The sequence below is a fragment of the Rutilus rutilus genome (assembly GCF_951802725.1).
Source record: "Rutilus rutilus genome assembly, chromosome: 4".
In the NCBI taxonomy this organism is placed as follows: Eukaryota; Metazoa; Chordata; class Actinopteri; order Cypriniformes; family Leuciscidae; genus Rutilus; species Rutilus rutilus.
The window spans coordinates 3,504,218-3,530,441 of NC_140212.1; the positions used below are offsets into that span (position 1 = coordinate 3,504,218).

General features: G+C 35.9%; 3 protein-coding genes across 3 annotated transcripts; 1 reads left to right on the plus strand and 2 right to left on the minus strand.

Annotated features, from left to right (window-relative positions):
- Nucleotides 1-395: 395 nt before the first annotated feature.
- Nucleotides 396-12,671, minus strand: LOC311289510 (crystal protein). Its single transcript, XM_084407583.1, has 8 exons — nt 12,175-12,671; nt 9,129-9,318; nt 8,930-9,063; nt 7,999-8,126; nt 6,870-6,988; nt 6,642-6,782; nt 6,390-6,562; nt 396-1,519 (listed from the first exon to the last, which is right to left on the minus strand). Exons 1-8 carry the CDS (start codon nt 12,562-12,564, stop codon nt 1,064-1,066), a joined length of 1,731 nt encoding a protein of 576 aa, XP_084263709.1. The 5' UTR covers nt 12,565-12,671; the 3' UTR covers nt 396-1,063.
- An 857-nt stretch (nt 12,672-13,528) lies between these two features.
- Nucleotides 13,529-19,782, plus strand: krr1 (KRR1 small subunit processome component homolog). Its single transcript, XM_084407313.1, has 10 exons — nt 13,529-13,682; nt 14,322-14,497; nt 14,596-14,730; nt 15,557-15,682; nt 16,101-16,184; nt 16,314-16,370; nt 16,920-17,093; nt 18,198-18,275; nt 18,367-18,463; nt 19,104-19,782. Exons 1-10 carry the CDS (start codon nt 13,613-13,615, stop codon nt 19,241-19,243), a joined length of 1,137 nt encoding a protein of 378 aa, XP_084263439.1. The 5' UTR covers nt 13,529-13,612; the 3' UTR covers nt 19,244-19,782.
- Nucleotides 19,783-20,692: 910 nt separating this feature from the next.
- glipr1a (GLI pathogenesis-related 1a) lies at nt 20,693-24,277 on the minus strand. The gene is made up of 6 exons (XM_084407317.1): nt 24,009-24,277; nt 21,945-22,193; nt 21,727-21,845; nt 21,536-21,621; nt 21,431-21,457; nt 20,693-20,974 (listed from the first exon to the last, which is right to left on the minus strand). Exons 1-6 carry the CDS (start codon nt 24,174-24,176, stop codon nt 20,823-20,825), a joined length of 801 nt encoding a protein of 266 aa, XP_084263443.1. The 5' UTR covers nt 24,177-24,277; the 3' UTR covers nt 20,693-20,822.
- Between the last annotated feature and the right edge of the window lie 1,947 nt (nt 24,278-26,224).

Here is a 26,224-nt window from a genome sequence, read left to right on the forward strand (position 1 = left end):
TATGTTCATTTAAAGACCAGACAGGTATAAAAGAGCCAGAAATGTGATATTTTACTGGAGCTGGTGTGCCTGACTTGAACGAGATTGAATCCCTGTATTGGTTCAGAGTAGCATACTATCATACCACTCATATTTCTTCCATATCTTTATGTGGCAGAAATAGTAACACTCGCATGCTATTCCCATTTCAGCCATTATGCATTTCGTTTTATAGTGCATTATTACACAATGTCATGCTGTTTTTGCAGTATGTGTACCATCCACAAACTTTCAGATATATATATGTAAATTTGAGTATATATATATATATATATATATATATATATATATATATATAAAAATTTATTTGGGGATGCAACATTTTTTAGTTTCCTTTGCTTATTTTTTTTTTTCTACATAAAATAAAATTGAGCACAAAATAAAAATTCTTAGAAACAAGTATTACAGACTTAGAAGAGTTCTCAACTTTGTCTTTGACTATTCTACTTAAATCGCTTAGGAGAAATAAAAACGGATGCAATTCAGAGAGTTTTTGACACAGTAAAAATGTTCACTCTTAGAAGAAAAGGTTCTATACGGAACCTTCAAGAGTTCCGTCAGGCGCTTCATATATAGAACCTTTTAGGGGTTCCAATCATTTTATGCATTTATTTTTAATTCAATTTTATGAATTAAACAGCTCATAAACAAATATTATCACTAGAAACATTTAAATAACCGGTTAAACATGAAAGTATTATGTAATCAAAGACAGTTCTCCTTATAAAGATCCTTTTGGGCATTAAGTGTTCTTTAAAATAGTTCTATATAGAACCACCTAGTGTACCAAAATCAAGCGAGTTTGTTTAAAACAAGAAAAAAATATTTGCAAATGGGGGTCAGAAACATAACTAATTCAAAGGAGACCACACTAGCAGACATTTTGTCTTGGTTCAAGCTTAGACTCACTTAATTTTTATACATCTTACAGAAAAAAAAAAGTCATTTTGATTCTCAAGTGTACGTTTAGATATTTGTACTGGTAAAGAAAAGAAAAATACTAAGAAAATCTTTTTTTTTGCAGTCACGGGTATATTCGCAGTGTGTCCCAGAAGTCGCAGATGTCGTCGCGTGACCCTGCCTGTGTGTGTGTGTGCGTCGTGAGGTTCATGATCAGCCAGCCGCTGTCAGCCGTGTAGCGAGGCCATGCCGGTGGCCGTTGCTGTCGGCAGAAGGCGCTCGTGTCGGTGTGTGACCCGGGGTCAGCCGCGTGGGCGAACGCACCCCAGTAACACAGCATGCGATTGGACAGCAGTCGCTCAGGTCGAGTCATTGTGAAGTTTGCCACCGGGGCCGAGTCGAACAGGAACGGCAGCTCTGCTCCGTGACACACGTGATGATAACAGAACGACAAACCCGACCACACGCGCCGGTCGCTCGCCACCTGATCGAACACGTACATCCACACGGAGCTCCCGGACAACACAGCGGCACGGGCCGCTCTCCGGGACGGACACAGGAAGATGTAGTCAGTCACTATCTGAAAGGACAAAGGGATGCATTTAAAATTAAACATTGTGAAATATTTAGAGTTTAAAATGAAGCCCATTTCCACCACATAAGAAAAAAAAAGCATACTTTTGTCAATCATTATTATGAGACAAAGTTGAAATTATGACAAAAAGCTTAAGTTATGACTTAAAAAGTCAAAGTTATGACTTTAAAAGTCATAATTATGAGATGAAGTCGAAATTATGACATACTAAGTCAAAACTATGACTTAAAAGAGATGATTGGGACATAAAAAGTCAATAATTTACCATGATTTTTTTTCTTATCTGGCGAAACGTGGTTGAATATATTTTAAACTGTAAATAAATGTATTCCTGTGATCAAAGCTAAATTTTCTGTCTTCAGTGTCATATGATCCTTCAGAAATCATTCTAACATGATGATTTGCTGCTAAAAAAACCCCATTTCTGATTATTATCATTTGAAAACAGTTGTGCTGCTTCATATTTTGTGGAAAATGTTCAAAAGAACAGCATTTATTTGAAATAGAAAACATTATTTACTGTCACTTTTAATCAATTTAATGCATCCTTGCTGAATAAAAGCATAATTATGTCATCATCATCATCATGTGACTCTAGAGACACAGCAAGTCACATGACACCGTTGAGATGAATGCGAATGCTATCAGATCAGTGTCTCCAGGTGTATTGGACTGAAGCTGAGCCCGATGAACTATATTCTGATTATTGAAGTCTGGGCCTGAGAGACTGTGTTCAGTCACTTCATTGATTCTGCACTTTTCAAACCCGCGGGACAGGATGACATTAGCTCCGTGTCTGTGAACATACTCTTGAACATCAGCATGTTGAATATGATGAGTTCAGACAGATGTGAAGGGTAAAGAGTAGGGTAAACATTCAGAGTGTTGTTGAGATGATGTGCTTATGTGTCAGCGCTTGTTTAGAGCTTCTCACGTCTCTGTAGGTTAAATATCTCTATCTGTTACCTGGTAACCAAACACTCATCAGATCACACACACACATATGGAGGCAGCCTTCCCTCCCATACACACACACACACACGCACACACACGCGCGCACACACACACACACACACACACACACACATATGGAGGCAGCCTTCCCTAACATACACACACACACACACACACACACACACACACACACATATGGAGGCAGCCTTCCCTCCCACACACACACACACACACAGAGAATTCACCGCTTGCGGTCTAAAACTCTCTTCACGGACACGGATCACTTTCAGCACACACACAAAAACACACTGACTTTCTGTATAGTGCAGCCTTTTACCCGACAGAGTTATTTTAGTATTACTTTTATACTATTATCGTATTTATTAATATTATTTTGTAATAAATTAATATTAATTAGTTCATAATTTATTCATTTTATACATTATAATAGTTTAGAATTTGTATTATTTAAATATGTATACATTTTAAATTATGTATATATGTATGTAGTTATCTTTATTATTTTCACATTTTAAAGGGGTGGTATAATGCCCTTTTCACAAGATGTAAAATAAATCTCTGATGTCTCCAGAGTGTGAATGTGAAGTTTTAGCTCAAAATACCCCACAGATATTTGTATATAGCATGTTAAAATTGTCACACTTTGAGGGTGAGCAAAAACGCACCGTTTTGTGTCTGTCCCTTTAAATGCAAATGAGCTGCTGCTCCCGGCACAGGGGGCGGAGCTTCAACAGCTTGCACTCACACAGACATGCACTGAAAATTTCAAAAACTTTTAGCCTTTTATGTTCAAACCGGAGTCAGACAATGATGGAGAGACTCGAGAAGAAGTGACAACATGTAGAAGCAACAGGACGTTTATGAATGTTTAGTTGATGATTTTATGTAGCTTATGTGTAGTTATCTTCTAGTCAGGGCCGGCTCTAGCCCTTTGGTTGCCCTAGGCAAGATTGAGTTTTTGCGCTCCCCCCCCCCCCCCCCCCGCTCTTTATAAGAAAATAAGAAATAAGAAAATTGATAAGTGTCAAGCCTTTATTTGTTATAATTTTGATGATTATGGCTTACAGCTTATGAAAACCCCAAATTCAAAATCACAGAAAATTAGAATTGATATGAATTGATATGTCATAAGCTGTAAGCCATAACAAAGTCTTGAAATATCTCACTTTGCATGTAATGAGTCTATATAATATATTAGTTTCACCTTATAAGTTGAATAATTGAAATAAATGAACTTTTGCACGATATTCTAATTTTTCGAGTTTCACCTGTAGTCACTCCAACACTTCAACAAGCAAAATATTACTTAAATGATACACTCTAATAAATTGCACATACAAAAATGCTACAAAGAATGTTCATTGATGAACAAACAAAAATGCTCTAATAGTCACTCCAACACTTCAACAAGCAAATTATGACTTGAAGAATCAACTGTAAATTGTTTATACACAAATTCTACAAAGAATGTTCAAGGATATTTACCAAATTGGATTAATTTAAGCAAATTATGACCATTAAACTGGTTTAACTATACCTTCTACAAACAAATGTGCTATTATGGATAATGTATGTACCACTACAAAATTAAAATATTTAAGTTCTTTTAGTTCTATCTCAAATAATAAAATATTAACAGTTGTTTCTGCCATTTCTATTCACCTTCAAAGTAACTATAGCTAGCAAACTATAGCTTAGTGACAGCAATGAAACGTCCAATATTAGGTGATGTAGGCTACAATACTAAGTAAATTTATTTCATTGGACACCTTAATAGCTAAGATGAGAAGACTTACTCTATACTGAGCTTTATTTTTTATCTTCTTCCTTTCTCCGTTTTCATCCCTGTGCACCAGAGGTTTAGACCGCTTCATTTTCGATCAACGCGCCAGCAGCTGAGCACTTCCCTAACGTAACGTAACGCAACCCTCCCGCCCCCCGCCAATCCAGAAATGGTCGACAAAAATCATAAATTCAATCTAATAATCAGGTTGACAAGTAATTAAACGTGTGGTTGAGGGGGCGCCCTTTGCCCTTTGATCATGTTTAATAAACATGTTTTATTTCACGTTTCGTTCTAATTTTATGATTAATATGGGAAGTAGATAGGGCGACACTAGAGTGCGTCCGCGCCCCCAACACATTTGTCGCCCTAGGCAACCGCCTAGTTCGCCTATAGCAATCGCCGGCCCTGCTTCTAGTCATTGATTAGCATATTCTGTCTTGATAATCTATAAATCGTGTTCAGGGGGCGGGGTTTATGTAAATTTTAGGGTTGGTGATGTCACTAACCCGGGAGGAATGTCCTGTAGTCTTTACCAGCCGTTTGTTGTAGTCCTTAGAAAAGTGATTTCTTTAAAAGCAAATATCTCCCTTTGCTTTGAACTTTGAGCGTTGTAACTTTGCAGATGTTGTTTATGCTCAAACAGCAACATTACACACTAACTAAAGTTAGAAAAGTGAAATCATAATCAACCACCGCTTTAAGTTTTAGTTATTTTCTTGTCACTTCATCATTTTCTTTACTCTTTGTTTTATTATTATTTCTATTTATTTCTATTTAGCTTTAGTAATTTTAGTACTTCAGCTTCAACTGATAGTTGAGTTTATTAAGTCAGATCCAGTCAGTTTTATTTTCTATAGCGATTTTCACGATACATATAATATCTTTATGCCTTATAGTTGCATTTAGCAGATTAGAGCAATTCAGTTTTTAGTCATTTTAGTACTGAAACTTAAACTTATTTTATTTCAGTTAGTTGCCAAAACAACTTTTTTTTTTCATGTAGCCTAATATTTATATTTATACATTATTTCAGCATTATTTCAATTAACGGAAATGAAAATGATTTGTCATTTCTCGGCTGAGCTCTGCTAAAATGGCTATAACTGAAACTGAGGCACAGAATAATTAGTTAAAAAATAAGAGTCAGAGTCTTTGTCTGCGTCTCCATGTGTAGAGGCCTACTATCCATCCTAAATAATGTGTGATATTATTAATATCCTGCACTATTCAGGGGTTTCCCGAACCCTGATGAATCCAGCACTGAGTCACAGCGCCCTCTAGTGCTCAGCAGAGGAGGAGCATTTAAAAGCTTCTTCATTTGAATCTTTTGCGAAATTCAGAACTGCATATTAGCATATTATTTTTACTACTTCAATCAAAGCTTTCTGTGGCAGAAATAGTGAGATAAGTGTGCAAGTGTGTGCTTCCGCATTCAGCATTTGTCTTCGTTTCACATCCTCAAAACATATATTTTGAAAATATATCTAATATACCTTCATCTCATATTTATGAGACTTAGTATGTCATAATTATTTTAAAACATAACTAAGCAAAATTGCAATGCTCTATTATAGTAACCCATTTTATGACATACTAAGTCATAATTACGAGATTAAAAAGTTAAGACTTACGAAGTTAAAATTATAAGAAAAAGACTAAATTATGTCATACTAATATTATTTTTTAATTATGACTAAATCATCATTATGGAGATTAAAATGTCAAAATTATAACAAGTTAAAATTATAAATAGTCAAAACTGAGAAAGACGAAATTGTGACATACAAAGTCACAGTACATTTGCACTTTACGCTTTTAAGAGCCTCCAAAAAACAAAAGATATGATGCTATAATACCATATACTAGGCTATAATATGATGATATCATCATACACAGATACTTTTGAAAGGCCATCAGTGGAGAAAGATGCTTTTTGGCCGCAAAATTCAGCAAAAATCAGATTCTGTCCATCAGATCGCATGGTGAAAAAGTGACAAATTGTTGAGAAATGAAGAGGGATTGATGATATGATCTGAAAAGGAAAGTGAAGTGAGAGATGTTGATGAAAGATGAAACATGATTGCGTGTGCTGACCTGTGCTAGCATGTCCCTGCGGTCGGCGTGTGTGTAGAGCGGCAGGTATTTGCGCAGGATTTTGATGGCGTGATGCTTGAAGATGGCCGTCGTGTAGACGGTGCATTCGACCGGTGACACAGGCTTGGTGAAGACGCCGTACACAAAGATCACGCCTTCCTCTGAGGTGGTCCCTGAAACACACACACACACACACACATGAGCCTGAGCTGTTGGATTCTGATGTGATGTTGACTTTGCTTCTGACTGTACCGAGCAGCACGGGCTTCTCCTTCTGCCAGTGTCCTTTCTGAAAGGCGCTCACGGACTGTTCCCTGATCAGTTCCCCGTCGATATACGGCCCCCAGCTCTCGAACACCTCCAGAAAGCGGAAGGGATTCACCACCTTTGAGCCTGAGAACACAACCAACGCTTCATTATGATCTCTGTGAAATCCGTGCACTAGGCGGCTGATCTCTGAAAAGTGAAATGCAGGATTACTGGATTTGATCTGTGCGTTGAGCACCGCCTGAGGACTGAGAGACAGAAGACACTGCATGTCCACGAGCGAGCAGTTGGCCAGCTTTGCAAAGTTCTTCCCCAGCTTCAGAGACTCGTGCCTGAGGAGACACATCAGTGTTTGAGGACATCACTGATCTCATGCATGTCTATATATGTGAAAACCAGTCACGTGTCGCACGGGGATATTTGTGGCAATAGCCAACAATACATTGTATGGGTCAAGGTTTTTTTTTTTTTTTTTTTTTTTTATGTCAAAAATCATTAGGATATTAAGTAAAGATCATGTTCCATGAAGATATTACCCAACAGAGTTATTTTGGTATAACTTTTATTCATATTTTATACATTATAATAGTTTAGAATTTGTATTATTTTAATATGTACACATTACATTTTAAATTATGTATATTTTTATGTAATTATCTTTATTATGTTCATATTTTAAGTTTTAGTTATTTTCTTGTCACTTCATCATTTTCTTTAGTTTTTTTAAATTATTATTTCTATTTATTTCTATTTAGCTTTAGTAATTTTAGTACTTCAGCTTCAACTGTTAGTATATATTATAATATATTAATAATATCTTTATGCTCTATAGTTGCATTTAGCAGATTAGAGCAATTTAGTTTTTAGTCATTAGTTATTTCAGTTAGTTGCCAAAACAAATTTTTTTTCATGTAGCCTAATATTTATATTTATATATTATTTCAGCATTATTTCAATTAACTGAAATGAAAATGATTTGCCATTTCTCGGCTGAGCTCTGCTAAAATGGCTATAACAGAAACTGAGGCACAGAATAATTAGTTAAAAATAATAAATAAATTTCCTACCGTAAATATATAAAAAAAATATTTTTGTGAGTGGATGCAGCAATATCACGAACATAAATGGACAAGTTTAAAGGCGATTTTTTTGCACCCTCAAATAGTTGTATCTCAGCCAGAAATGGTCCTATCATAACCAACCATACATCAATGGAAAGCTTATTTATTCAGCGTTCAGATGATGCATGCATCTCAATTTAAACGGAATTGCCTCTTGTGACTGGTTTTGTGGTTCGGGGTCACATATACGTGTGTGTGTGTGTGTGTGTGTGTGTGTTTACCGTGTTTTCAGAGGAATGGAGAAGGGTAAACTCTGGAGAACGGCCTGTCTGAAGAGAGCTTTGCTGCTCTGGATCATCAGATGTAGACTGACCGACTGAGCGCCGGCACTCTCGCCGAAAACAGTCACCTGAATACACACAGACACACACTTCTGACTGGATGAGGAACTTACATTATTGTTTCACAAACTCATGAGAAAATGTCATTTTATTTGATCTTTGAGTAAAATTCATGCAGTCATGTCCATTTTTAAATCATCATCAAATAAACAATAAATTAAAAAATCTAATAAAAAAAAATCTTATTATTATTGTTTGAATTAATCATTATCATTATTTTGCATAAGAGAAATCAAGGAAATTTTAGGATCATTTACATTTTTTTTTTTACATTTTGATTTCTATTGTCTTTTTCTTTTGCAATTACTGAGAATTAATGTCACAATAAAAAAAAAAAGCATATACATGCACAGACACACACACATATATACTGTATATAATATATATAAATATAATAATATAATTTTGTAATATATAATATAAATAAAATATATATAAAAAAATTATGAGAGATAAAATTTCATTGTATGTCACATGCAATGACAATAAAGGCAAACTAAACACACACACCTCTATTATATGAACACAAACTTTTATGTTAGATACGATTAATTGAGATTAATCGATTAGACAGCTCTAATATATATATATATGATCATATATTAGCATCAGCTAAAAGTCTTTCTGAAAGTGATTCCACTGATATCGTTCCTCTGTGTCGTTATCGTTATAGTTGTGGTCTGGCCTCTGTTATTCTTTTATATTTACAACGATTTTTAGAACTAAATTTGTATAGTTATTGTCCCTATTTGTGTTCAGGCATTCGACATTTACCCCTTATAAACAAGAAGTTTCTATAAGTTGTTCTCACTTTGCCTGGGTCTCCTCCAAACACGGCGATGTTCTGCTGCACCCAGAGCAAAGCCGCTTGCTGATCCAGAATCCCATAATTCCCCACCGCTGATGTTCCCGGGTCTTTTCCTGACACTAGAAAGCCGAAAGCCCCTGCAGAGAGACAGATTCAGCGGTGTGTTCATTTAATTCGTGTCTTGTGAGTCTCAGTGTCTCACCCAGGCGGTAGGCGACGCTCACGACCACGGTGTGCGTGAAGTTGCTGAGGAAGCGTCCGTCGTACAGCGCCTTCGAGGCGGATCCCGCGATGAAGTCTCCGCCGTGGATCCACACCATCACCGGCAGAGGAGCCGTGGAGCTCACGCTCAGAGGGACAAACACGTTCAGGTACAGACAGTCCTCGCTCACCTGACGAGAGGAAATACTATTCAGGACAAATATTCTGTCATCATATTATGTTGTCCATATGACTTATGCGCTATATTCCAAATCATACAAATAGGTATGACGCATTCAGACACTGAGACACATAGAAGTGAAATATTGTCACATTATTCCCCTAATGAACAATATAGTCGTTAAATAAATATTTATGAATATGTTTGTTTATAATATATTTTATATTTATATTCTCATTGAAATACAAATGTTTAGTTGTCTGTACATAGCCTACATATAGGCTATATGTGTGTGTGTGTGTATACAGTGTGTGTGTGTGTGTGTATATATATATATATACACACACACACACTTATACAGTATATATATACAGTCATGGTCAAAATTGATGGCACCCCTGATAAATATGATAAAAAATGGCTGTAAAAAATAAATCTGCATTGTTTATCCTTTTGATCTTTCATTCAAAAAATTCACAAAAATCTCACCTTTCATTGAAGTAAAAGAACTGAAAGTGGGGGGTAAATCACATTATGAAATAAATGTTTTTCTCCAAAACACGCTGGCCATAATTGTTGGCACCCTGTTATTAAATACTTTCTGCAACCTCCTTTTGCCAAGATAACATCTCTGAGTCTTCTCCTATAATGCCGGATGAGTTTGGAGAACACCTGACGAGAGATCAGAGACCATTCCTCCATACAGAATCTCTCCAGATCCTTCAGATTCCCAGATCCATGTTGGTGCTTCTCCTCTTCAGTTCACACTACTCATTTTCTACAGGGTTCAGTTTAGGGGACTGGGACGGTCATGGCAGAAGCTTCATTTTGTGCTCAGTTACACATTTTTGTGTTGATTTTGATGTTTGTTTTGGACCGTTGTCCTGATGGAAGATCCAACCACGGCCCATTATAAGATTTCTAGCAGAGGCCGTCAGGTTTAGATTTTTTATCTGTTGGTATTTGCTAGAATCCATAATACCATGTATCTGAACAAGATGTCCAGGACCTCCAGCAAATAAATAGGCCCACAACATATAAGATCCAGCAGTATATTTAACCGTAGGCATGGGGGACTCTTCATCCCTGTTTGCACCAAACACATCTGCTGGGTTTGCTGCCAAAAAGCCCATTTTTTGTTTCATCTGACCACAGAATCCGGTCCCTTTTGAAGTTCCAGTCGTGTCTGACCACTGAATATGCTGGAGTTTATTTTTGGATTAGCGAGGAGGATTTTTCTTGAAACCCTCCCGAACAACATGTGGTGATGAAGGGGTTGTCTGATATATTTTTTAGGCTTTCTGACCCCCAAGACTCAACTAATCTCTGCAATTCTCCATCTGTGATCCTTGGAGAGTCTTTGGCCACTCAAACTCTCCTCCTCGTCGTGCATTAAGACAATATAAACACACGTCCTCTTCCTGGCAGATTCATAACATCTTTAGGTGATTATAACTTCTTAATTATTGCCCTGATGGTCAAAATGGGGATTTTCAATTCTTTAGAATCAATTCTTTAGATATTTTCTTACAGCCACTTTCTATTTTGTGAAGCTCAACAATCTTTTGCTGCACATCAGAACTATATTCTTTGGTTTTACTCATTGTGATGGATGATTAAGCGAATTTGGCCTTTGTGTTTCCTCATATTTAAACTCCTGTGAAACAAGAAGTCATAGCTGGACAATTTCATGTTCCTAGTCACCCTGGTTACTTAAAAATGTAAATATTAATGGGAATATACTTCAGAGATATTTTTCTCATAAAAAATTCTAGGGGTGCCAACAATTATGGCCAGCGTGTTTTGGAGAAAAACATTTATTTCATAATGTGATTTACCCCCCAATTTCAATTCTTTTACTTCAATGAAAGGTGAGATTTGTGCGAATTTTTTGAAGGAAAGATCAAAAGGATAAACAATGCAGATTTATTTTTTACAGCCATTTTTTATCATATTTATCAGGGGTGCCATCAATTTTGACCATGACTGTATACACTATATATATATATATATATATACATATATAATTGTAATGCAAAAAAATATTTATTTAATTTAAAATTCATTGAATTTGATTGGAATATTAATAATATTTTCATATTAATTTCTTATTGTAATTTGAGCATAAATTGTCTTTTTTATTTTTATCTTTTTAGAAATGATCTTTTGCAGTGAAATTACTGAGGATTAATTTCACAATTAAAAAACTTTAAAAATAGCTTTATTTTTTAAAGCAAAATAATAATTCACACACACACACACACACACACACACACACACACACACACACACACACACACACACACACACACACACACACACACACACACACACACATATATATAGGCCTATATATATGTATATGTATGTGTTCATTTAATGTAAAAAAAAACATTTAATTAAATTAATGGTATGTATATATACATAATTGCAATACAAAATGTTAGGGTTAGGGTTAGGTTAGGGTTTTATTGACATATTTTTATGTCAATAAAAATATTGGTGTGAAAATGTGCTTTAATTGTCATGTCATAATGTCAAAATGTAATGTGAATCTAAATGGTACTAAAAATTGCCTTAATTTTCTTCATGCAAAAGAGGGGGGGGGGGGGGGGGGGTGAAAATGAATGCTTTCATGAAATTCAACCAAAGATTTCAGGGAAAAACAATCATATAAAATAAAATAGAGCAAAATCTGACATTTTCAGGGCTTTATGGAACAACACATTTTTATATCTATTCAGTCTAACCCAGTTAACCTAATTCTGTGTTTAATCAAGAGAAATTGCTATTTGCTGAAATGTGTTGTCTGATCTTACAAGCCCCAGAATCAGTGCCGTCCCGCCCGTGGTCGTGTCCCGCTCACCTCCTTGGGACACTCCTCAGAGATGGGTCCGACGCAGGCCTGCATGCACGGCGCTCTGGGATAGGTGGCGTCTCGCACCCCTCTCCACGGTGTGACGGGCCGGGGTGCTTTCCAGCGGGACGCTCCCACAGGCGGGTCGGCGAACGGGATCCCGTAAAACACGTAAGACTTGTCCAGCGTCAGGCCCTGGATGGTCCCGTCTTTAATGAGCAGTTTGGGCCCAGCCGCAGTGTGCCGGTCCGTGATGAGGGGCTGATCTGAGATCAGTGCTGCTGGAGACACACTGCGCAGTAAAGCCGTCAGCTTCATCCGCTCGTCTGTACTGGATCCAGTGCGGATCAACACACACGCCAGCACACACAGACACAACACACACCTGTGCGACCGCATACTTACTCCCGCTTCTGCACTTCTGGCGTCCCGCGGTTCCTCAGGTTGAGCTGCGTGAGCACTTGTGACTCTTATTATGCTGCACACTGGGACTCTGTTGTGTGTGTGTGTGTGTGTGTGTGTGTGTGTGTGTGTGTGTGTGTGTAATGATAAGCAGACTGTCTGTACTTTAGAAAATTAAATCACATTGATTCCCTTGGCGTTGTGGCGATACCACAAGTTGAGTTGGTGATTTGGACTATTTAAAAAAGCATTCAAATAACATGAAATTTCATAGTAAATAGTTTTCCAGTTATTTAATGATATTAGTAAAATTATATATAAATATTTATATAACTTGAGTATTTTAGAGTACTATATACATAAGAAATCAATTCATAACTTGTGTCTTATGATTATAATAGTCCATGAAAACACACACACACACACACACACACACACACACACACACACACACACACACACACACACACACACACACACACACTGTCACAGTGCTGTCACACAGCACACAGTGCTGTCAAATTAATTGTGGTAAGTTTGTTTATATAATATTTGTGTGTATATATATTATTATATTTATATGTGTGTGTGTGTGCATCTAACATAAGTTTGTTTATATAATATGTGTATATATATTATTATATTTATGTGTGTGTGTGTGTGTGTGTGCATCTAACATAACTTTGTTTATATAATATGTGTATGTATATATTATTATATTTATATGTGTGTGTGCGTATATATATATATATATATATACACACACACACACACATAAACACAAACTTTTTTGTTAGATGCGATTAATCAATTTGACAGCTTTTCATTTTTAAAGAGAAATTTAAAATTTAAAGAAACAAAATTTATTCTGAAAACAAACATTCAAATATATACTTCTAGTTTTGTGAAATGGGATATTAAAGGTTTTAAATAATAATAGTGTATATGATAAGTCCTCCACGCCACCAGGCGGCAGTACGCGCGCGGTTTGCCTCGTGCTCATGACGACCAGGCGCAGCGTCTGACGTCACTGCTAACAGCAGCAATGGCGGCCCCCACAGAAAGCACGAGTGAAACGCCAACAAATAAAAAACAGAAAAAGAGCAAGAATACAGGTACAACTACACTTAGAAACAGTTAACTATACACAGTGTTATCCTGACAGTGCGTGTTGACATCGCGCCTATAATTCCATATTAGTGAAGTTAAATGACGTGTGTGTGTGTGTGATTGCAGCTCGTGTAGAATTAAAGTTCTGCTTTTCTTGTAGCTACAGTGATGTAGTACTTTGTTAGTGTGCGCATTTCATAACTATTTCACCCCAAAACATTCAGTTATCGTGCATTTGTTGTCTTCCACCTCTTCGGTTGTTTTTATCTAATAACGTTACACAACTGATGTCTGTAGAAAACTATTTAAACTTTAAGGGTGATGTGACAGAGTAAATCTCTGCCTGGTAACGAGAATGTTGATTTCCCAACTCTATAAGTGTGTGTGTGTACTCTATAGGTGTGCTAGTACAGGCTCAGTGTGATATCAAACGTTAATACCGTGGTATTATACATATACTACAGTACTAAGTGATTTTTATGTTAGTGTGCAATGGATTTTAAAAGCTTAAAACATTATATTACATGCACATTTTGGGGAATAAACACACATCCCCAGATTACTGTAAGCTGCTTAAGATAAAAGTGTTTGCTAAATTCCTAATGACTTACTAATTAATCTCTGGACTTTTGTCTGAAACGTAGTGGATGAGACCGAGCTGCTGGTGGTGCCAGACGGCTGGAAAGAGCCCAAGTTCACCCGAGAGGACAATCCCAAAGGTTTGCTGGAGGAGAGCAGCTTCGCCACACTTTTCCCCAAGTACAGAGAGGCGTACCTGAAAGAGTGCTGGCCGCTGGTGCAGAAAGCGCTCGGAGATGTGGTACGTGTCAGGAAGATCTTCATTTGGCTTTAAAAATGCTTGTAAGCTCACTGAATTAGTTTGTCTGTTTTCTTTTGATACCTCCTGCTGTTCTGTAGTTCATCAATGCCACACTGGACCTGATTGAAGGCAGTATGACGGTGCACACAACAAAGAAAACATTTGACCCGTATGCAATCCTCAGAGCAAGGGATCTCATCAAGTTATTGGCCAGAAGTGTGCCGTTTGAACAGGTATGCAATGTACTGTTATATAAGAGATATAATTCACTGATTTTATATATATATATATATATATATATATAGTTATTTAGTACTGGTCAACAGTTTGGAAACATTACTTTTTTTTTAAATAGTAGTTGTCAATAGTTTTTGAAAGAAGTCTCTTATGCTCATCAAGCCTGCATTTATTTTATTATTTGATAAAAAATACAGAAAAAAACAGTAATTTGCAAAATATTATTACAATTTCAAATAATAGTATTCTATCTTAATATATTTGAAAATATAATTTATTTCTGTGATGCAAAGCTGAATTTTCATCAGCCATTACTTCAATCTTCAGTGTCACATGATCCTTCATTCTAATATGCTATTATATATATATGTATATGTATGTGTGTGTGTGCATATATATGTGTGTGTGTGTGTATATATATAACATCAGTGAATTAGTGTGCAAAATCAGTGAATTCTGTGCAAAAGGATAGATTATCATTGTTGATCAAAAGTGTCAATTCAGACATTTATAATGTTACAAAAGATTTCTATTTCAAATAAATGCTGTTCTTTTAAGCTTTCTGAAGGATCATTTGACACTGAAGACTGGAGTAATGATGCTGAAAATTCAGCTTTGATCACGTTAATAAATTACATTTTAAAATATATTCAAGTAGAATTTTTTTTTTTATATTGTAATATTTCAATTTTTTTTAACTAATGAATGCAGCCATGGAGAGCATAAAAGGCCTTTTAAAAATATAAAAAAATCTTAATATATAAATTCTTATATATATAATTTAGCCTAAAATCTTTCGCTAAACCTTCCTGTTCATTTCAGGCTGTGAGGATACTCGAAGACGACATGGCTTGTGACATCATAAAGATCGGGACTCTTGTGCGAAACAGAGAGCGTTTTGTGAAGAGACGCCAGAGACTGATCGGCCCCAAGGGCTCCACGCTGAAGGTGTCTCCCTTCATTTGTTCATATTACACTTCACTTGTCATGATTTCTTTATTCCCAGACAGTGAGGTCCAAAAGTCTTGAAAATCTGGGATTTTGTTTTTCATTTTAACTTAGCAATATTTAACATTTTAAATGCACATTTAAAAAAATTTTTTTCGCTCAAATAGTTTTGATAGGCATTTTTAACACATTTCTTTTTTTAAATGCATTTCTTTTGCATTTTCACTGGCGGACTTTGGATTTCTCTTTTTTTAACGTTCTTTGCTCTTTTGTTCTTTACTTTTAAGAGATGAAGTGAGTTCTTTTGATGTTGTATTGTTGTTTTATTGCTTTTGCAGATTTATGTTTTGCATGTCCGGTGTGTCTTTTCGACGCTACAGTGAATGTGCTAAATTCTCACGCGTTTGTTCTGTTTCAGGCACTAGAGCTTCTGACCAACTGTTACGTGATGGTTCAGGGCAACACAGTGTCGGCTCTCGGCCCGTTCAATGGCTTGAAGGAGGTGAGGCTTTCAGTGGCCCAGTTTTAATCATTCAAAACTCAAAACTGTTCACCCTGAAAACTAACCACACTACTTTTGTTCAGTCATAATGCCACGAATGTAAAGGAATCAGCTTGTGCTTCTCTGCAGGTACGGAAAGTCGTGCTCGAGACAATGAAGAACATTCACCCCATTTACAACATAAAGGTACATAGAAGTCACTCAGAGACTTCACTTGTATCATCACTGGATGAATCAGTGTTTTTGAACGAATCTCTTGAATGAATGATTCAATGACAAATCAATTTTTAACAGTCGCATGTCGCCACCTACTGGTGTAACGATGTAATCATTTTTTTTTAATTTAAGTTACTTTCAAAAGGTGATTTACTTTGTTTTGATCGCTACCACAGACATCAGTGTTTATATCCAAACTATTAACTTTTATCCCAGTACTTCTATGATCATTTGAATGATTGTAACACAGTAATAATGATACTGTGTGGTTGAAAAGACTGTTTGTGAAGCTGTTTCATGACAACTGCTCTCTCCGCCAACGCAGATCTGAATCAGTGCGATCGTACTTGTTTAAAGGTTTAATAGGCTTATTGTTTGAATCAAGATCGTGACCTTTTAATGATTAATCGTGCAGCTCTAGTTGTAAACCATGTTAGGATGGTCTGTAAATTAAAAAGGTGTCACTGTCGTCATGAGCGACTCTAACAGTAATTGTGCTTGTGATTCAATCCTCTCCAGACATTAATGATCAAGCGGGAGCTGGCGAGCGACCCGGAGCTGCGCACTCAGAACTGGGAGAGATTCCTGCCCAACTTCCGCCATAAGAGTCTCTCCAAACGCAAGCAGCCCAAGAAGAAGACGGTGAAGAAGAAGGAGTACACGCCGTTCCCCCCGCCTCAGCCCGAGAGCAAGGTACGAGCGCACACATCACAGAAAGCATGTGCTGTGGGAGCAATGAGGTGTGCGCTGCAGGGGTTTTACCACGAGTACAGGGTGTTTGTACTCACAAACTTCCGCATAAACATGATGGAATCACTGTGGTTGTTTGGTTTAATTTTTAACATGGTGACAACAGCAATATGATAACACACAGACATTCTTAAGCCAATTAATAGCTTATTTGTTTGGCAACTTTAGTTAAATACACTAGTTAACCATGAAAATGGTTTCTAAAGCTTTTATTAATGTTAATGTTAATTTCATTATTTACTTATGTATTATTAAAATCAGAGCTAACATGAATTAACATTGAACAGTATTTTTTATTAACTAATGCTATTAATAAATACTGCATTAATTGTTACTGGCTAGTTAATTAAGCCAATACATTACATTAACTAATGGAACCTTATTACCATTTGTTTTAGTGATTTTTACATATTCAATCTGCACAATTCAATGCGAAATGAGTAATAATTATTAAAATAATAGTCAAAAAATGGTATAAAAAAATAGAAACAAACAACTTGAACCTGAGAACTGTTTAGTAAAATAAAGTATTGATCTAGTTGATACTTGATATTATTAAATAACTATATTATAATTATATATATATATATATATATATATATATATAAAAGTACATATAATTATATTTATACTATATAATTTATATATTTATAATCTATATATTTAATCTTATAATTAAATAAGATTATATAGTATATAATCTATAGATTATATACTCTATAATCTATATATTTATACTATTGTTTATACTATATAATAATATACTATATAATTAGTATAAATATAAATGAGTATATTATAATATATATATATATGAGTATATATAAGAGAATATATATATATATATATATATATATATATATATATTCTCTTATATATATACTCTTTGATATAATATCAAATATATTTGTTTGAGTTTTTAGTCGAATTAATGTATTTTTGAGGACATCCCCACACATATAAATTACAATAATAATCAGTTGTTGTTGTTTTAAATACCTTTTTTGACAGTTCTTGTTTGCCTGAGTGAAATATTCTTCTGCACAGATTGATAAGCAACTGGCGACCGGCGAGTTCTTCCTGCTAGAGAGCGAGAAGAGACGCAAGAAGATGACTGAGATCAAGGTGCGATGGTTTTTATGAGTGTTTGCACAGATGCAGTGACTGACTGGAACTAGTTCACTCGTAACCGCTTGTTCATTTTCTTGGGCTGAAGGTGAAACAGGCCGAGGCTTTATCCAAGAGACAAGAGCAGCGGCAGAAAGATTTCATTCCCCCTAAAGAGAAGCCCGCCGTGAAGAAGACCAAACCAGGTACCGCAGGAAACTCTGAATACACTGAGACGCATGCGACAGTGATGCGTCATGAAAGCACAACAGTTTTATTTGAGTTTTTATTATATTTTTATTCATATTTTGAAATAGCTTTTATTTTTATATTTTTAGTGTGTTCATGTTGATTTTAGTAGCTGAGCTAAAAAATAGAATAAAATGTGCTTTTGCCATTTAAAAATAACTAAAATTTAAATATTGCTTTTTGGTTTTTTATTATTATTTATTATTATTAAAAAAAATTTTATCTTTATTTCAATGAACAGAAATTATTTGATTAGTTTTAGTTAACGATAATAACCCTGGTCCAGGATGGCATCTCATATTGTATAATAATGATGATAATAAAAGTAATTAAGATAAAATTATTATTCATAATAACAAATGATTAAATGAAAAAAAAAAGTTAAATCATCAAAATATATCAAATAAACTAATATATATTATATATATATATATATATATATAAACATAACTTATGTTAACTGCATGTACTGAATGTGATCTTGGTCAGAAGACTAGTAATATTGGCTAGTAACATTCCTGGTAATATGACTTTATATTGTGTAAATAATTCAAATGTGAACTCATGATATAATATTTATTATTTTCTTCTTTATAGCGACCACAGAAACCAAAATTGATATTCAAGCCATTAAAGAAAAAGTGAAGAAAGCAAAAAGTAAAAAGCTCGGAGCTCCTCCTGTAAACCCCGAGACGCCTTCAGCCAAAGACGGCAAACGGAAGAAGCTCAAACGCTAACTCGCGTCGGTCGATCTGAACTCTGACCCTGGAGAAACACAGTCACACCATCACCGGACGTCCGCTCAGTTCAGCGGCTGTAATATTGTGTTTATATCAAAGATGTTTGGTTTCATGCTTCGTCAACATCATCATAAAACCTCAATCTCACAATCAGATCTTAGATTTTGGCTTGAAGGAGATGAGGAATAAGAGACGGGGAAAAAAGATATGAAACGCAAAGCTGTATAAAAGTCAGAAACTGTTAAAACCGCTGCTTCTGTTTGAGACAGACGCTCAGTGATCGTGTTACATACTTTAGGTATAATAATAACTATGAACTGTGTACGGTATGTACAGTATAGGCTATTAGATGACCGATAAATCTGAATTTGTGATGCTTCTGCTCTCGTGCTGTTCGTCACGAGCAAAGTACCTCTGTATGTTCATTTTTCAGATTCATCTTTTTTTGCTACCCAGAATGCTTTTTTTTTTTTTTAACATGTAGTTCAGTAATTTCTCTGATATATGGCAATAAATCGAATGATATTTCTGTCATATATCCGCCTCACTCGTTTAAACTGAAGGGACTAGATGGACTAATTGATGAAAAACATGTCCAGGTCACATTCCAGCCCAAATCAAACCCATTAAATATTACTGAGATCTACAGATACTTGAAAGTTCACGAGAATGAGATTTTGCATTGCAGAAATTTGAATTTGTGGGGTAAATGTGCTTCACTGATATGAAAATGTCCATGTACAAAAAAAAAAAAGAAGTTTTTGAGGTTTTGAAGCTTATGCAAACAGGATATGATGACAATTCAGACAATAAACACAGGCAAACATGAGCCGTATCTACACGTTCTTTAGGTCAAGATATATTTAATTGAGAAGCAAAATGACATGAGAAAACGATCAATTTTCAATATAGGGTAAGAAAAATCATCTTGTTTTCCCTTTGAATTAAGTGTATTTTAATGACCCAACTGACAGATATTTTTTCTTGTTTTAAGCATAAACTTTTGTTTATTTATTTTTTTGCAGTGTGTCCATTGTTAATTTATTGTTAATAATTTGTACAATTTGAAATATTAAAAGTTAGTCTAAAATATTAAAAGTTAGTGTATGTATATATATATATATAATTTATATTATAAATATTAATCTAGATGAATAAATGCTGTGAAAGTATTACATTTTTAGTTCTAACTAATGTATTAGGTATAATGTAAACTGATAGTGAACGGATCCTTATTGTAAAGTGTTTAAAATATTACTGAGATCTATACATACTTGAAAGTTCATGAGAATGAGATTTTGCATTGCAGAAATGAGAATTTGTGGGGTAAATGTGCTTAACTGATATAAAAATGTCAATTCAATTAAGAATCTCTTTTACAAGAGCATCCTGGGAAATTTGATCCAATCAAATTTCAATATCAGTACATAAATACAAACTTAATGCATAGTCTTCTTCTAAATTCCTCTTGTGCATCAATGTGCATCAAAGAGTTAAAGTTCATCCCTGTCCCTGAGGATATATGGCATAGTCTGAATGTGAACTTTAGTTTTTTTGCAGTTGACTTCAAGCTGTTTCACTCATATGCAAACAGGTTATGACGGTAATTCAGGCAATAAACACAGGCAAATATGAGCGGGACAGATATGACTCTTATAATCACAACCGACAGGCAGAAGTAGCCGCAGGAGAACAGCACAGGGTCCCAGTCTGGAGTCCACCGATAACCTACACAAACACACTCATCTTAGGGGACTTTGATAGCAGGATGCTGTTGTTGAAAAGATAACCAGAACCGCCCAAAACACTCCAATCGCTCTTACAAATGTCTGAATGCCGTTGCATTTGCAGTGTTTCTCAACTAGTTTTGCTTCAGAATTGTTAACAGAAATACATTTTTGTGAATGCATAAACATCGGAAATATGATTTAGTCTAGTTTTAGTGTCTCCAAATATTAGTGGTTTCATTCTATCAAAGGTCAAATGAAGGTTCTTCACGGAAACACCCATGGACTTTATTTTTAAGAGTGTATATTCGTCCTATAATGCCACATAATCAGCTTCCGCCATCAAAAGCATTTGTGCGCAGACACTTGCTGTATTGCGATGACAGTCAGATATTTATAACTGTGAGTGAAGTAAACAGATCTGTGTATTCAGATAGAGAGATCAGGCTTGTCTTACTCTGCAGTGCATCGCGGGTAGAGTTTCCTGTGGAAGAAGAGAGCGATGTGAAGTAAAGCGGTTGTTGGAAAGGATGAGTATTTTTGTTAGCCTACTGACACTTACGACAGAGTTTGTTTTCACACTTCTCCTGACCACATCCACTGCACGATGACCCTTCTCTGTATGGAGCTTCGCCGTCATAATTGCCTCTGTTGAACACAATGTTGTTGTGTGTGAACAGTACGAAAACATGCTCTGCATAAAATGCACCGTTCAGAATTCTCCACACCTACAAATGTGGTTTTCATACTCACGCTGTTGCATAGTTGCACACAAATATGATTCCTGGCTTTGTTGAGAAGGACGTTTCAGCCACACCTTTTGGACAGGCCTGCGCGGCACAACCAACCTTGTACGTGTCTGCCCAAACAACCTTTGCGTGCAGAAAACAAGCGATACGGAGAGGGCTCATTCACTTATGTTTTGAACACTTGAGTGTTTGGTTGAGCTTTAACCAGATCTGAGTGTGTACCTGTGTGTAGTGACCGCACACGTTTGAGCACTGGTTCTGACGGTAATCGTAATGTTGGACCTCGTCCACCCATAACTTCACTGCAGATTTCACTGTGAATTGGTTGTACGGATGTCCAACCCAGATGTTTTCACCCACAGAAGTGAACGTAGGGTGCATCCTCTTCACCTCCTTCAGGTGAATGTTATGTTCAAAGACACAGAATCTCGCCCAGGCCCGCGCCGTCACCGCCAGCCCTTCATCCCACGTCTGCACACACACGCACACATATACACTTATTATGGCTTCATTTGTGATTAATGTTGTAATCTTATGGCAGATCCAATCCGTAGACCCACATGCAAACTGCCCTGTACACATTCATGCCTTTGCATCTATTGGGAAATTCTGTTCATTCCCTGCTGAGAAAACATCTTAAATCAAACTCAAAATGGTTTGCTGGTTTAGAGGATTTTTAGGAGCTCAATGTTCTACTTTTAAGGCTGGGAGACTTTAAACCAGCCAAGACCAACAGAACAACATAGGCTTTTTTTTTTCTCCTCTTTTTTTTGTTGTTGTTACTTATCTGGTGAAACAGGAAATTGCATGGGAAACAAATGTTGAACCGGTTTTATGACGAACTGATTGGATACTGAAAAGCCAATTTGAAAAGAACATTCAAAATATTAATAAATACTGTAAAAACATATAAATAATACTAGGACAACACTGTTTATTGTAGTTTATATTTTACATATTTATTTTACTGCACAGTAGTGTTGGTTTAAATGTCTGAAACTAAGAGTTAAACTCATTGTTTTGTTTGAAACAGGATATTACATAAGAAAATAATGTAGAATGGGGGTTGGTTTTTATGAGGATCCTGAGAAGCAGTCACGTGGTTCAAAAACGATTCGTGACGTCATAGGAAAATGAAAGTCGTTTCGGAGGCGTAGAAAGTTATTAGGTTTTGATTAGAATGTTTTTTAGTTTTTTTTTTATAATGTGCACCAATTAGTCGTGCACTATAAGACCAGGAGCGGGTATGAAGACACATGCCCCTTTTACACAGAAAATGTAAGTAAAATTACCAGAACGACTTTTCCGGTAAATACACAAATGTGTGTTCACACAAGCAATGGCGATCCGTCTTATTACCGGTAAGATAACATTCAGACATCAGTTTAAAAATCATCTGAAATTACCTTTAAATGCTGTGCCGTTTATTTTTAGTTATACTTCTGAGCGACAGGCTTAAGGGGATGATCAAACAGAACGCAGTTTTGCTCTTAAAAACACGAGATGCATATTAGTTACTATAGTAGGCTACGCAAATTAACTGCAGATCGAAGGCGAGATGTGGCGCACCGGTCGCGATATTTTTTTCCCCAGGATGGTAGGGGACTCATGAATATTCATTAGGGAAGTCATCCCTGATTGGTCTTAACCCCAGTGACGGGTAGGTTTAGGGGCGGGGTTAGGGGTAGGTCATCAGACCCCCAGTGGCGGGTAGGTTTAGGGGTGGGGTTAGGGGTAGGTCATCAGACCAATCAGGGATGACTTCTCCAATGAATATTCATGAGTCTTCCCCTACCATCCTGAGAAAAAAAATATCGCGCACCGGTCAGACGTCTCTCTAATATGGAAGGCCAACAGGGCCAAAACGCGCGTCTGAATATTGTCATGTTAACGCATACATTTCTCTGCTCAATTATGCAAGTTTAGCCTACTAAAATAGGATTTTTAAATAATATCACCAAACAATAAATTAAAAGACAACCATGATGCACTCAAACACACCACATGACCTTCTGTAACGCCCACAAACACACTCCCACCTCTGTAATAAACACGGAGATGTTCGTCCAGTCCGAATCGGTACAAATCACAGATGTGAGTGATAAGAATTCTGACTCAAACGTTGTTTAGAAAACTAATCCCGTGCGAATAGGGTTTGACCAAAGCCGTTAGACAAGAGGTAATCAGTCTTAATTTTCCAATTCAAATTAGACCAAAATACCACTTTATGTAACTGACATTAAAAAGGTAGGAGCAGTCTTGAAGAAAACAATACAGATGGCCTACCATGTAGCGCATGTTGCTGGCTGGTGGATTCACGTTCCTGCGGTTCATATTGTGTTCTGTTACACATTCCTCAATAAACACTGGATCCGTGATATCAAAGAGGGGCTCGCTGGAAACCACTTTCAGCAGAGCGGTGACAGAGATCAGAACGTGAATAAAGTCAATCATCACTGAGTTTGACTGACGATTGAGAGAAGTTTCCTGTTAGTGGTGTGAACTTGTGATGTTGAACTTTTTTTTTGAACTGTTTTACTCACTTCTGTTTTTTTTTAAAAAGAGCATCAGATGTCAAAACCTCACATCCGCTGCATACCGCACTGCATTGTGGGTTAAACCACTTCCCACTTATCACCATTTGAACACTGGTTATCACCAGGTTAACTCGGGTAAATGCAATGGATGAAGGTTTTAATCTGATTAATGAGTTTGGCATCTCTACCACAAAAATAGTTTTTATTGTGCAATCATGTTTGCAAAACTAAAACATTAAATAATTGAAGATGTTCTTCAGCATATTGAGCAACCTGCATGCAGATGTGGTGTAACTGTGGTCGCAGGGCAGGGCTTTATTTAAAGGTGCTCTAACCGATGTCACACGTTTTTTAGGCTGACACATTTTTTGTCAAATACAGCAAACATCTCCTCACTATCCGCTAGCTGCCTGTCCCCTGAACACACTGTAAAAAAACACGGTCTCTGTAGACAGCACAGGCTCCACAAACGGCAACAAAAACAAACTGGCCCAGCCTGGACCACGAAACATAACAAACAGTGTTCCAGCCAATAACCGACAAGAATGATTTTTTTTTTTATTACAAATTATATTATCTTAAAAAACGACTTAAACTTAAAAAAAGTTAGATGGGTTGCTGTGGCGTCTAACGGAAATAAATTAAGTTTAAAGTAAGTTTCTTAAAATTGCTAAAACTAAAAAAAAAAGTTAATGGAAATATAAAAAAATATATAAAAATGAAAAAATCAAATATAAAAATTAATACAATTTAAAATATTCATAACTTTATAGTTTATTAATCATTATTAATAAACTACTAAAACATCACTGATGTCTATGTAGTTTATACTTTACATATTTATTTTATATTACAGTGGGGTTTAAAAGTCTGAAACTAAAAGTGGAAATCCTTTTATTGTTCATTACAAATTATATAATCAGAATAGTGAATTGTGTGAAAAGTTTAATATAAATATGAAATATTTCTTCCTTATTTTATGTCTCCTACCCCCCCCCCCATGTTATTAAAAAGTACACAGTCTCTTAAAGCATTTATTTTCTAAAAGTTTTGTACAGTAATTCAAGTAGTTGATTATAAAGTGATCAGCATCTCATAATATCCCAGTGTTTAGTGACTCCTCCTGAACACTTAATGATGGTAATAGTTAATTGTCAGTGTATCCCAAATACCAGCAACACAAAACAAACAAACATTTCAAACCCATTTCATAAATAAACAATAACTACATGACAATATACCAAACTTAACCGAAACCGAGACATGAAGCATTAGTGCAACTATGAAGAAAATCAGCTGCCAGGGGAAACAAACAATCATACGGTTTTGCACCATTATGCAAAATTATTTGTGCACAGAATCAAGTATTCCAGATAAACATAACACACTTTAACATTACATAAGATCAACATAAGATAAGAAATATCCAAACGTGTGTGTGAGCAGCATCAGTATCACACCCCTCACACTCCCAAAACCACATAAACAATGTTATGACCCAGAACATTTACACTGACAACTTGTTCATTAAATGTCTAAATTATTATAATTAAATTTTTAGCTGTACAAAAAAGCCTGTTATGCTGCTTGATATTGCAAACTGCTATTTCTTACCATATTATTTTTAATGTATTGTCATAATTATAAACATACTGGTTTGTAGTGCAGATAGTTTTACCGTTTAGTGCCCTTTTATTCTTCTATAGTTATTTACCAATATGCGGCTTATGAATCGGAAGTGTCGCACACTCACAGAAAATAGCTTACTTCCGTGTTGCAAAATAAGGTGGATATAATCATAGATATTATATAGAGACTATGCCCTATTGGCCGCTGCGCACTGAGAAATGCGGCCGCCATCTTAAACCGGTCGTACTCCTAGTTTCGTTGCGTGGCAGCAGTTAAGACGACAGAGCAATGTGGAGCATTTTCCTGTTATAATCGGCGGATCATCGCAAATAGTGC

Bases quoted from the DNA above. Each gene is read 5' to 3' on its own strand.
- LOC311289510 (XM_084407583.1), bottom strand. From the start codon at position 12,564: ATGCGGTCGCACAGGTGTGTGTTGTGTCTGTGTGTGCTGGCGTGTGTG. The intron at 9,319-12,174 runs GTGAGCGGGACA...TCCTCTCGTCAG, and splicing joins CTGAGGAGTGTCCCAAGGAG to GTGAGCGAGGACTGTCTGTA. The intron at 6,989-7,998 runs GTAAACACACAC...GTGTCTCCTCAG, and splicing joins TCCATTCCTCTGAAAACACG to GCACGAGTCTCTGAAGCTGG.
- krr1 (XM_084407313.1), top strand. From the start codon at position 13,613: ATGGCGGCCCCCACAGAAAGCACGAGTGAAACGCCAACAAATAAAAAA. The intron at 17,094-18,197 runs GTACGAGCGCAC...TCTTCTGCACAG, and splicing joins CGCCTCAGCCCGAGAGCAAG to ATTGATAAGCAACTGGCGAC. The intron at 18,276-18,366 runs GTGCGATGGTTT...CTTGGGCTGAAG, and splicing joins AGAAGATGACTGAGATCAAG to GTGAAACAGGCCGAGGCTTT.
- glipr1a (XM_084407317.1), bottom strand. From the start codon at position 24,176: ATGATTGACTTTATTCACGTTCTGATCTCTGTCACCGCTCTGCTGAAA. The intron at 21,622-21,726 runs GTGAGTATGAAA...TGTGTTCAACAG, and splicing joins GTGTGCAACTATGCAACAGC to AGGCAATTATGACGGCGAAG. The intron at 21,458-21,535 runs GTAAGTGTCAGT...CTTCTTCCACAG, and splicing joins GTGTGAAAACAAACTCTGTC to GAAACTCTACCCGCGATGCA.